Below are 12,693 nucleotides of genomic sequence, written 5' to 3'. Positions count from 1 at the left end.
GGAGCACGTATCCACTTCTTTTCAGCTCTAGGAGCCCTTTGGTGCATAGCCTATGCATGCAACCACTGTCTTAGTGAGGTCTTATGTGTGCCAGCCCTGATGTACCTAGAAGGCCTTGATTTACTGATGTTTTCCACCTATCCCCTCTGCCTCAACACTTTTCCTCCTCCTCTTCTGCAGGGCTCCTTGAGCCCAAAGGGGAGGAATTTGATGGAGACATTCCTTTTAAGGCTGAGTGTTCCAAGGTCTCTCATGGTGCATAGTGTCTGGCTGTGGGTCTCGGTATTTGTTCCCAACTGCTGCAGGAGACTTTTCTGATGATGGCCGAACAAAGGGAGGGATCTATCTAACTCCCAAGTTTTAATAAAAAGCCACAAGAGGTGGCTTCAGATTAAATTTTGAACTGTACTGAAACTAGAAACTAGCTATCTAAAGGAAATGGTCCTAGATAATTTGAGATGGTGAACCAAATAGTCCAGCCGGTTGCTAAAAACAAAAACAAAATCTAGAAAAAGCCAAGGGTCAGTGCCTGGGCGAGAAGAGGGGAGGGGCCGGGCGCAGGGGGGTGGAGCTTGCCCGTATAGCTCCTCAGTGACATCACACAGGCTCCGCCCCCACGCTGCCCACTCCCGATACTTCTGCGGCTCGCAGGCGCCCCGGAAGCTGCCCCTGCTCGGGGGTCACGATGGGCAGCAAGATGGCTTCCGCCAGCAGGGTCGTGCAGGTAAAAGCCTGGGCCCCTCCCGCGCTTGAGAGGGAGGTAGGGAGGGTGCAGATGTAGCGGCACCACCGGGGAGGAAAGGCGGTGGCAGGGAATGCGCCGTGACCGCGGCCCTGACCAGGGCCAGCGTGTGTGAGTGTGTGTGTGTCTGAGAATGGGACCTTGGCCAGCTCCGGTGGCCGGGAGTAGCCAGGGTCAGGCGCCGGGGGCTCGAAGCGCGCGGCGGGAGGTGGCCTCTGGTAGTGTAGACTCGTGCTCGCCCGAGGTCCCTAGCACCTCTTTAGCCCTTGGAGTCTGCGGACTACGCTGCCCTCCAGCAACTCGGCCAATCGCCGTTTAATATGGCCCGTGATGTTCCTGCAGCCAGCCAATCCGGAGGAAGGCCGTAGCGGGGCGGGGAAGGAAGCAAATCCTGGTTCTGACCTGGTGTCCCTTCAAGGACTTGGGCATGGCCGGATAACTGGCCCCTTGGGCTGCCTCCTCACCCTGGAGCCGGTTAGATCTGATCTCTTCAGGCGCCTGGCTTCAGATGCGTGAAAGAGTGAAATACTGGGGTAGTTAAGTTTATTACTTACTAGTGTGTATGTTTCGAGGTGCCTTTGCCAAGCCTTTCCCCCACTGTGCTTAGGTAAGCAGCTAGGGTAACATTGCTAATCCTCCCATCAGGTACTAACATCTGACAGCATTGGTAGCTGCTTCTCGGCTGTGGCCTCTAACATAACAGGAGAAGGCAAAGTTCATGACACGGGCTTTTGTAACTAGAGTTTTTAGCTGGGCGAGGTGGCGCACACCTTTAATCCCAGCACTCCGGAGGCAGAGGTAGGTGGATCTCTATGAGTTCGAAGCCAGCTTGGTCTACAAAAATGAGTCCAGGACAGCCAGGTCTATCACACAGAGAAACCCTGTCTCAAACCCCACCCTACCCCAACCCCTAAATTATGTAGAGGTCTTAATAGTCTGGACATGGAGTATTTCCTTGTTAATGTTCATCTTTGATAATAAGTGCGTTTTCCTTTGCAGGAACAAATCTGATAAAAGGTCTTTCCCTTGAAGTTGTTTTAATGCTGACCCTAGACCTTTGGTGCCATTGCAATGAGTAATCCTTAGTTACTCATTCAGTTGGTAGGCACTGAGCAGTGAGTAAGAGTCTCCAAGTACAGATCAGCTGACTAGCTGACAAAAGGCTGCTGTCCTTACCATAGAACCTCAAACATCAGTAACGCGTATATAACTCCATCTGAAATGGGTAAAGGAACAGGCATGGCAGCGTACACCAGTAATCTCAGCACTCGGTGCAGAGGCAGACAGACCTCTGTGAGGCCAGAGTGGTCTATTTGGTTGAGGTACAGCCAAAGCTACATAGTAAAGCTATATCTCAAAAAAAAAAAAAAAAAAAAAAAAAAAAAAAATAGGTGTGTGTGTGTGTGTAGAAATTGATATAGAAAAAAAAAAAAAAAAAAAAAAAAAGATGGCCACTGCAGCAATAAGTTTATGAAGAGATACTTGGAAATTCTTACTTGCCAAGAAAATACAAATTAAAACCAGAAGGCACTACACATTTACCAAAATAACTAAAATCTACTTTTTTGTGGGGGCGGGGTTTCAAGACAGGGTTTCTCCGTGTAGCCTTGGCTGTCCTGGACTCCTTTTGTAGACCAAACTGGCCTCAAACTGACAGATATCCTCCTGCCTCTGCCACTCAAATGCTGGAATTAAAGGTGTGTGCAACCACGCCCTGCTCTATTACTGGCATTTGGGCCCAGACCTCACACAGGCACCCGACCTCTGAGCTGCACACAGACCTTGTTATGAGAAGCTTGACCATACCAAGTGGTGAGACAGGCTTCTAGAAGCACCTGAAACTCATAATTTATTTGCTATTGATTTATTACCCAAGAGAAGTGTCTCTACCTACAAAAAGACTTGTCTGAAAATGTTTATAGAGGACTGAAAAGGAAGCTCCATGGGCAAAAATGCTCTCTACATTGGCATGAGAGCAGATCCCTAGAAGCCATGTAAAAACTGGCTATCACCCTGGCTTGGGAGTAGGAGGTGGAGACAGGCAGATCTCTAACCCTTGTGGGCTGGCTAGACTAGCCAATGAGGCAGTTCAGAGAGAGACCCTGCCTCAAAATATAAGACAGAAGGCAACTGAGGAATGAAATCCCATGTTGACTTTTGACCTCCACAAGCCTACACACACACACACACACACACACACACACACACACACACACAAACACAAAAGCACACACAGACAAGCCGAGGCAGGTGACTTGAGTTCAAAGCCAGCCCGGTCTACATAGTGAGTTCTAGGACAGCCAGGGCTATGTGGAGAGACCCTACTTTAAAAAAAGAAAGCTGGGTCTGGAGAGATGGCTCAGAGGTAAGAGTACCAGCTGCTCTTCTAAAGGTCCTGAGTTCAATTCCTAGCAACCACATGGTGGCTTATGACCATCTATAATGTGATCTGATGCCCTCTTCTGGCATGCAGGTGTATATGTAGGCGGAACATTTTGTACATAATAAAAAGTAAATAAATAAATCTTTAAAAAAAATAATAATTTGGGTCCTTGTGAAAACAGAAAGTGACCTTGAGTACTGAGCCATCTCTCCAGCCCATTCACTGTGTCTTTTTAGTTATTACTGCAATGTGTATGGGGTACACATATGTATGGCGGGAAGAGGACAAGTTTGAGAGTCCATTCTCTCCTTCCACTGTGATAAGTAGGGTGTTGATTTTATTGTTAATGAGGTCATTTTTCTCCACATTTTATTTTCCTTCAGGTAGTGAAGCCACATGCTCCATTAATAAGGTTCCCTGACAGAAGAGACAATCCTAAACTCAGTGGTAAGTTGTATTTCATTTAGGTTTTTTTTTTTTAATGTGCACATTCGGGCTGGAGAGATGGCTCAGCCATTAAAGGCTAGGCTCACAACCAAAAATATAAATGTGCGTATTCATATCTAGAAATGAATATTAGAGAATATTTCTCTCTTCTCTCTCTCTCTCTCTCTTTCTTTCTGAGACAGGGTTCTCTGTGTAGCCTTGACTGTCCTGGACTCACTCGTAGACCAGACTCACAGGGATCTGCCTGCTGCTGCCTCCCAGGTGCTGGGATTAAAGGTGGTGCTGGGATTAAAGGTGTGCGCCACCACGTCCAGCTTCAATATTCCTCATTTTATAATCAGGCTGTTGTAGTTTAAATCAAAATGTTACCCAAGTAGCATACAAGTAATTAACTTTATATATAACTTCATATATATATATATATATATATATATATATATATATATATATATATATAGAGAGAGAGAGAGAGAGAGAGAGACAGACAGACAGACAGACAGACAGAGAGAGAGAGAGAGAGAGAGAGAGGGAGGGAGGGTGTGTGAGTCTCATTATGTAGCTAGGAAGGACCTGGAACTGTACATGTAGACCAGGCGGGTCTTTAACTCACAGAACTCCTCTGCTTCTTAGAGCGCTGGAATTAAAGGTGTATACCACCAAAGCCAGCTAGTAATTAGCTTCTTTTTGTTGTTGTTGGATTTTTTTTGTTTTTTGTTTTTTGTTTTATTTTGTTTTGTTTTTCAAGACAGGGTTTCCCTGTGTAGCCTTGGCTGTCCTGGACTCACTTTGTAGACCAGGCTAGCCTCGAACTCACATCAATCCTCCTGCCTCTGCCTCCCGAGTGCTAGGATTAAAGGTGTGCGACACCACGTCTGGTGTGATTAGCTTCTTATTATCCCTATTTTATTTTATTTTAAATTTTTATTTATCTATTTTTTTATGTACATTTGGTGTTTAGTGTACATGAATGTCTGTGAGGGAGTCCACTGGAACTGGAGTTACAGACAGCTGTGAGCTGCCCTGTGGGTGCTGGGAACCGAACCTGGGTCCTCTGAGATGGCAGCCAATGCTCTTAACCACTAGCCATGTCTCCAGTCCCCCTCCCCTTTTTAAAATAAATTTAAAAACTTTATGAACATAAATGTTTGTCCTGCACCTATGTATGTGTACAACATGCATGCCTGGTATCCACAGAGGTCTTAAGAGGGCATCAGGTCCCCTGGAACTGGCATTATGGATAGTTTTGAGTCACCATGTCAGAGCTGGGAATCAAACTCAGGTCTCAGGTCTTCAGACATGGCAGTAAGTATCTGTAGTCACTGAACCATCAAACAGCTCCTACAGGGAGGCTGGAGAGACAGGCTTTGGTGATGTGGATGCTGGGCACCAAACTGTGTGTTTTAGAAGATAAGTGTCCCGGGCGTGGTGGTGCATGCCTTTAATCCCAGCATTCAGGAGGCAGAGGCAGGCAGATCACTGTGAGTTCAAGGCCAGCCTGGTCTACAAAGCAAGTCCAGGACAATCAGGCCTACACAGAGAAACCCTGTCTCAGAAAAAAAAAAAAAAAAAAAAAAAAGATAAGTGTGAACCTTTAGTGGCTGAGCTGCCTCTCTAGCTCAGAAGCCATTGGCTTGAGGCAAGCCCTGCCTGGCCTACAACTTGCTCAGTAGACCAGGTGGCCTCTTAATTCCCAGCGATCCTCCTGTATTCTACCTTCCACCTGCTGGAATTGCATGTATGTGCCACTATACCTGGCCTAATAATTTATGTCTTTTAATTTTTTTTTTTTAATTCAGAGAGAGAGAGAGAGAGAGAGAGAGAGAGAGAGAGAGTGTGTGTGTTAGCATGTTAGCTCTCAAGCATACACTTGTCTTGTTTTTGTTTTGTTTTTTCTGAGACAGGGTTTCTCTATGTAGCCTTGGCTGTCCTGGACTCACCTTGTAGACCAGGCTGGCCTGGAACTCACAGAGATCCTCCTGCCTCTGCACCACCACATCCAGCATGTGCATTTGTCCTAGGACAGGTGTGGAAGTCCGGACAGCTTGCATCAGTCAGTGCTCTTGTCCTATGGGCCACATGAGGCTAGGGATCAGACTCAGGTTGTCAACTGACTACCTTTATCTCCTGAGCCATCTCATCAGTCACGGTTTACTTTCTTTTTCTGTTTTTTCAAGACAGGGTTTCTCTGTGTCACCCCGCCTGGACTCACTTTGTAGACCAAGCTGGCCAAGAACTCACAACGATCCACCTGCCTCTGCCTCCCAAGTGCTGGGATTACAGGTGTGCACCACCATGCCCGGCTATAATTTACTTTTAAACTACTTTGCTGGGCATGGATGGAGGCACACACCTGTAATCCTAGTTCCTCAGGAAGCTGAGGCAGGAGGATCAGTTAAACCCAGGAATTAAGGTCAGCTTGGCCAACATAGTGAGACCTTATACAAAGAACTGTAGCTGTGGCTCAGTGATTGTCTGCCTAGCGTCCTAGTGCCTGACCCAAAACAAAAAACGATTATAATTTCTTTCAAAAAGAACACTACAAAAGAGACTACTGCTCCTTTCAAAAAGAGCATTATGTGTGTGTGTATATGTATTGAATTAAAATAGTTCAAGGATTATTTGAAGCCATGTATAATGTTGCATAGTTACAATTTTAGCTTTATTTACTAAATGTGTATGTTTGTTTGTTTGTTTGTTTGTTTTTTGAGACAGGATTTCTCTGGGTAGCCCTGGCTGTCCTGGACTCACTTTGTAGACTAGGCTGGCCTCGAACTCACATAGATCCGCCTGCCTCTGCCTCCAGAGCGCTGGGATTAAAGGTGTGCGCCACCATGCCCAGCCTCCTGCATGGATGTTTTGTCAGTGTACCATATGCATTCCTGGTACCTACAAAGACCAGAAAAGAGTGTCAGATCCTTTCAGCCTGAGAGTGCCCTGTGGGTGCTGGGAATTAAACCTTGGTCTTCTGGAAAAGCCAAGTGCTTTTTTAATTTTTATTTATTATGTACACAGTATTCTGCCTGCATGTATGTCTGTACACCAGAAGAGGGCACTAGATCTCATTATAGATGGTTGTGAGCCACCATGTGGTTGCTGGGAATTGAACTCAGGACTTTTGGAAGAGCAGCCAGTGCTCTTAACCTCTGAGCCATCTCTCCAGCCTCAGGGACTGGTTACAAAAGATGACTATTCAGTAGTAGATAATTAAAAAATAACATTTAAAGATACCTGAGTAGTTTCTCTAATTAGAACTTTTGTTTTTAATTTCAGCCTCAGAAGCTTTGAGATCTGCTGGGCTACCCTCTCACTCGTCTGTAATTTCACAGCATTCTAAGGGAAGTATATCCCCAGATTTGATGATGCATCAGGGGCCACCAGACACTGCAGAAATAATAAAAACATTACCTCAGAAATACAGAAGGAAACCTATGTCTCAAGAAGAAATGGAATATATCCAGGTATACTGTTGCTCTTTGACACAAGATGGTGCTGAGTGCTGTGACATTTTGGCTTTGAAATTTTGTTTGCTGACCTGCATGTTCTTCCCTCTGCCTTGACAAATGGGCCAGATAGGCCAGAGATGTCAGACACAAATCTGTTAGGACCCTAAGGCCTGGGGATGTGGCTCATTAGCAGAGCTCCTGACTAGCATGTGCCATACCCTGGGTTCAGTCCCCCAAAAACATAAAACCATATTTTAGAAAATCTCTTTGGGTGAAGAGTTAACTTTTCAAAGTATAAAGGGCTTCTAAGATCACGGATGAATTTGAGGATAACTGATTTTTTTGAGACATGGTCTCTCTATAGCCCTGGCTGTCCTGGAATTTGGTATGAAGACCAGGTTGGCCTCAAACTCACAGATCTACCTGCCTCCCCCAGCATGTTCAGATGGTAACCCAGGGTTACCATCAATATAGAGTCCTTTCTAGAGCTGAATTTATAACAGTTACCATAAGTGCCTCCAAGCTATGCAAAACCTGGATGATGATGATGATGATGATTTTGTTGTTGTTTAGGGAAAAAAAACCAAACATCAACTGTAATCTCTGCTCTCAGAAGGCTGAGGCAGGAGGATTGCTATGATTCCTTAGAGGCCAATCTGTGCTATATAGTGAATTCTAGGACAGCCTGGGCTACTGAGTGAGACTTTGTCTTAAAACACATCCAGACACCTGAAGAGCATTTTATTGTATAAGTCCCGGCCAGTTTTGCCCTTCATCTCATTGCTCTATGCTTCTCCTTTCAGCGTGGAGGCCCAGAATGATCATTATGGCTGCTGTTTGTCATCAGACAAGAGGATTATCTTTACGATAAAGGACTTCCAAAACGTGAAATGAAAAATTGTATATTAAACAACCTTAATAAATATTCTGCAAAAAGAATGAAGTATAGAAACTGTAGGTGGCCACTTGTATCTCCTCCTACTCTATGTATCTTAGCCAGCTTCTCCACAAGCTGACGTGTACACTTATTAAAGTCTACATTTTTAAATCTTAACATGTTTACTTTTTTTTTTTTTTTTAACCAAGACAGGGTTTCTCTGTGTAACAGCTCTAGCTGTCCTGGACTCGCTTTATAGGCCAGGTTGGCCTTGAACTCACAGAGATCCGCCTGCCCCTGCCACCTGAGTGCTGGGATTAAAGGCGCGCACCACCACCTCCTGCCTTTTATTTCTCTTACTGTTTTCATACACAAGGTTATCTGAATATAATGGATATAATCATATCCTATCCTAAGTAATACAAGTGCAATTTACATAAGAGCTGGCAGTGGAATTAAGACTATGAAGATAATATAAGAGGTGAAAGAGTGTCTGTACTGTAGTGAGCAGCAGCCCAGAGTGCCTTCCAGGTGGGCTCACAGGAACAGTACTGCCTTCCAGGTGGGCTCACAGGAACGGTACGGCCTTCCAGGTGGGCTCACAGGAACGCTACGGCCTTCCAGGTGGGCTCACAGGAACGCTACAGCCTTCCAGGTGGGTTCACAGGAACGGTACGGCCTTCCAGGTGGGCTCACAGGAACGCTACAGCCTTCCAGGTGGGTTCACAGGAACGGTACGGCCTTCCAGGTGGGCTCACAGGAACGCTACAGCCTTCCAGGTGGGTTCACAGGAACGGTACGGCCTTCCAGGTGGGCTCACAGGAACGCTACAGCCTTCCAGGTGGGTTCACAGGAACGCTACGGCCTTCCAGGTGGGCTCACAGGAACGCTACAGCCTTCCAGGTGGGTTCACAGGAACGCTACGGCCTTCCAGGTGGGCTCAGAGGGACTGAACGTAGCATTTATGATTGGTCGTTGGTGTGTGCAGAGACTAGCAACTGCAGCTCCTCTCTGTGATGTTTTTCCAGCATGAGATTGCTGTCCTACGGAGACCTCCTACCAAGGCTAGCTAACTCCTCCCTGTGTGCTGTACCTGATAAACAGGCTGAGGTTCTGGGAGCAGCAGGAGAACCCCACCTGATCCCAGCTTTACCCTGTGTGTTTGTGTCTGTCATTTCTTCATTGCCTCTTTGCTCCTAGACAGGGCTCCAGAACTCAAGCCCTGTGGGCCATGGCAATGTATAAAGTAGAAAACAATCATAGATAAGAATATAGCATAGGAACAAGTATTTCACTAGAAATTGCTACTTAGTGTTTTGGAAGGATATTCATTTACCTTACTGTTGGTTGTGTCATGTTTGCAAATCCCGATAATTAGCTTTCACTATTTTAATATCTGGGAGTGTTTCAAAATCTAATTAGGTGCCTGGGAGGCAGAGGCAGGCGGATCGCTGTGAGTTCAAAGCCAGCCTGGTCTACAAAGTGAGTCCAGGACAGCCAAGGCTACACAGAGAAACCCTGTCTCGAAAAACAACAACAGGGCTGGAGAGATGGCTCAGACGTTAGGAGCATTGACTGCTCTTCCAGAGGTCCTGAGTTCAATTCCCAGCAACCACATGGTGGCTCACAGCCATCTATAATGTGATCTGATGCCTTCTCTGGCCTACAGGGGTATGAGCAGGCAGAGCAATGTATAAATAATAAATAAACGAATAAATAAATCTTTTTTTAAAATCTAGGCAATCAAGGAAACTATAATAGGTTTTCCTTATATCAACCTCCACAAAGCTGACTAAATCCATACCTTGTAATAATTTCTAGGATATACTTTATAGAGAAGTCATCCTTAATAATGAATAGCCCCTGTGCAGTAGGCACTAGAATGTTCAGTTTTTATTTTTGTTAATCTTTACCTTTTTTTTTTTCCACCTATCATTCAAGAGTTGATTTGTTTGATAAATTCTGTGCTATGAATGTTGCTCTAATCAGAAGTGTGGGTTTATGTTTGATGTTAATAGTAACCTATTCTGGTAACTGATGAAAAATACATAATTCATCTTTTTGTTTTTATGAGACAGGGTCTTAAACTATGTAGTTTGGCTGGCCTAGAACTCACTGCATAGACCAAGGTGGCCTCAATCTCCTAGATATCCCTGCTTCTGGCTCTGCAGTGCTACGATTAATGGATGCACAGCTATGCCTCACTATGATTTATCTTTTTTTTTTCCTCAAGATTATTTGAGGGTGAAGACATAGCTGTAACAGCATGTTTGCCACACAGTCCTGAGGGCCTAAGCTGGAGCCTCAGCACCTATGTAAAATCTGGCAACAGTTGAGTACTTGTAATCCCTCTGCTGGCAAGGTAGAAAGGCAGGGCCTGGGGCTCTCTGGAGGCTCAAAACAAAAAGATGTTTTTCTGCAGTCTATGGGTGTTTTTTTTTTTTTTTTTCTTTTTTCATATTTTTTATTTGCTTAATTTTTAAACTTCATGTGTGTTGGTGTAAGGGTGTCAGACCTTGGAGTTACAGACAGTTGTGAGCTGCCATGTGGGTGCTGGGAATTGAACCCCGGTCCTTTGGAAGAGCAGGCAGTGCTCTTAACCACTGAGCCATCTCTCCAGCCCTCGTCTAGGGGTATTTTACTTGGACCTAGGTGGTGACAAAGGGCTGAAGCAGTAATAGCTAGGTAGCCCACTTGCTAGACATTGGCTTTACCTGTGCAAAGTCATTTAACCCTTCCAGCAGCGTTTGAGTAGGTCCTATTATAGAGGAGGAAATAAGGTGCAGACAAAAATAAATTTAAGGGCTGGAGAAATGGTTCAGTGGTTAACAGTACTGTCTGCTCTTCTAGAGGACCTGGGTTCGATTCCCAGCACCCACAGGGCAGCTCACAACTGTCTATAACTCCAGTTCCAAGGCATCTGATACCCTCACATCAATGCACATAAAATAAAATTAAATTGTCATTTATCTAGTGATTGAATACTGGTTGAATTCTGGATCCAGAGCTACTACTACATTATACTAGCGTTTTAAATATTAGTTTTTGTATTAGTTACTATCTCCAACATATATCTAAAAATTAAGATTCCTAATTTTTAGAAACATCAGTTGCAAAGAGGAAAAGTAGCCACTTGACAGCTATTCCAGCTCAGAACTTTGGGATCAGCCTGTTTGTAAAGCCTGTGTGCCAGGAGTCAAAATTGGTATCACTCTGGTAAAGCCATCTGTGTTACCACAATTCACCAACAGGCCGTCTTCATTTTCCCTGCCCTTCTTTCAATGTATAGTGTAGTCTCTTAGCAGCCAGAACCAACCTTTAAAAACATTATCTGGGGCCAGAGAGGTGGACCAGCAGGTAAAAAGACTCCTACCATCAAGCCTGAAGACCTGACCTTCAAATGTGCACTGTGGTACCCTCACTGTAATGACAAATAAAATGGAATTAAGAAATTAACCTGAAAAAAAAAAAAAAAGAAAAGAAAAGAAATTAACCTGAGGCTGGAGAGATGGCTCAGTGGTTAAGAGCACTGACTGCTCTTCCAGAGGTCCTGAGTTCAATTCCCAGCAACCACATGGTGGCTCCCAACCATCTACAGTGTAATCTGATGCTCTCTTCTGGCCTGTGAGTGTATATGCAGGCAGAGCACTGTATATATAATAAATAAATAAGTCTTAAAAAAAATAAATTAACCTGATTCTATTGTTAAACTCCAGTGGCCTTTCAGTGACATCTTTCTTGCACTGGCCTATTTAAAACAGCAAAGCCCCATCTCTTTCTCAGTCCCTTATAGCACTTACTGCTGTGCCTCAGATTTAACTTTCTGAGACAGGATCTCACTATGTAGACTTGGATGGTCTGGACCTATTTTTTCATCTTCCACTACAACGGGATGTTTTGCTACAAGATGTTTTAGATCCACAATAATGTTTGGCACATGGAAAGTAACACACATATTTGTTAATTTTTTCTAGGTTTTTAAAAAAATATTTATTTTATGTATGTGAGTGCTCTATCTGCATGTATGCCTGCATGCCAGAAGAGGACACCAGATCTCATTGTAGATGGCTGTGAACCACCATGTGGTTGCTGGGAATTGAACTCAGGACCTCTGGAAGAGCAGACAGTACTCTTAACCACTGAGCCATCTCTCCAGCCCTTTCTAGTTGTTTTGAAACAAGGTTTCTCGTTTTTATTCCTGACTGGCCTGGAACTTACTAACTAGATCAGGCTAGCCTCCAACTCAGAGGTCTGCCTGCCTGTGCTTCCCTAGTGCTGGGAGTAAAGGTGTGCGTGCATCTTAAATTTTTTTTATTGTAGCCTGATTTGTGGGAACTAAGATGTTAGATTCTAATCAAAACCAGGTTGCTTGTGTTATTGCAGGATTTTGTGATTCGTAAACTGAGAATTCATTCCAGGATTATAGGAAGAACTCCCAATGACCAATAGCAGAACATGGTTTGTGTTTGTGGGACCATAGCTCAGGCTTTCCTGGAAATTGCGAGCTTCCTTCCTGCTTTGGCTTCCAGGGAGCCCTGCCATGCCTGGCAGGCCAGGGATGTGTGGGGATAAAACAAGAATAAGGCACAGAAGAAAAATCTGGTTAATTAAGCATACTTCCATTGTTTTCATAAGTGTTAAAGCACGTCACCTAAAACTGGCCAGTTTGGGAGATATGGCTGCTAGTTTCTTGGAAAGCCAGATAATAATTAACTTAGTTTTTGCTGAGTGTGGAACTTCAGGGCGCATGACTCCATTTTTGTTTGATAGGGTGAACTTCATGCAGAAGTTCAGTTCAAAC

At 44.5% G+C, this 12,693-nt stretch overlaps 1 protein-coding gene across 1 annotated transcript; it reads left to right on the top strand.

The window, feature by feature from the left end:
- Positions 1-576: 576 nt before the first annotated feature.
- Mrps36 (mitochondrial ribosomal protein S36) lies at positions 577-8,012 on the top strand. The gene is made up of 4 exons (XM_051172464.1): positions 577-724; positions 3,509-3,572; positions 6,843-7,030; positions 7,819-8,012. Exons 1-4 carry the CDS (start codon positions 686-688, stop codon positions 7,834-7,836), a joined length of 309 nt encoding a protein of 102 aa, XP_051028421.1. The 5' UTR covers positions 577-685; the 3' UTR covers positions 7,837-8,012.
- The last annotated feature ends 4,681 nt before the right edge of the window (positions 8,013-12,693 follow it).

The sequence above is a fragment of the Acomys russatus genome, chromosome 30, assembly GCF_903995435.1.
Source record: "Acomys russatus chromosome 30, mAcoRus1.1, whole genome shotgun sequence".
NCBI lineage: Eukaryota > Metazoa > Chordata > Mammalia > Rodentia > Muridae > Acomys > Acomys russatus.
The sequence above is the reverse complement of the archived record's forward strand: the minus strand, read 5'-3'. Positions and strand labels throughout refer to the sequence as shown.

Bases quoted from the DNA above. Each gene is read 5' to 3' on its own strand.
- Mrps36 (XM_051172464.1), top strand. From the start codon at position 686: ATGGGCAGCAAGATGGCTTCCGCCAGCAGGGTCGTGCAG. The intron at 725-3,508 runs GTAAAAGCCTGG...ATTTTCCTTCAG, and splicing joins CCGCCAGCAGGGTCGTGCAG to GTAGTGAAGCCACATGCTCC. The intron at 3,573-6,842 runs GTAAGTTGTATT...TTTTAATTTCAG, and splicing joins AGACAATCCTAAACTCAGTG to CCTCAGAAGCTTTGAGATCT.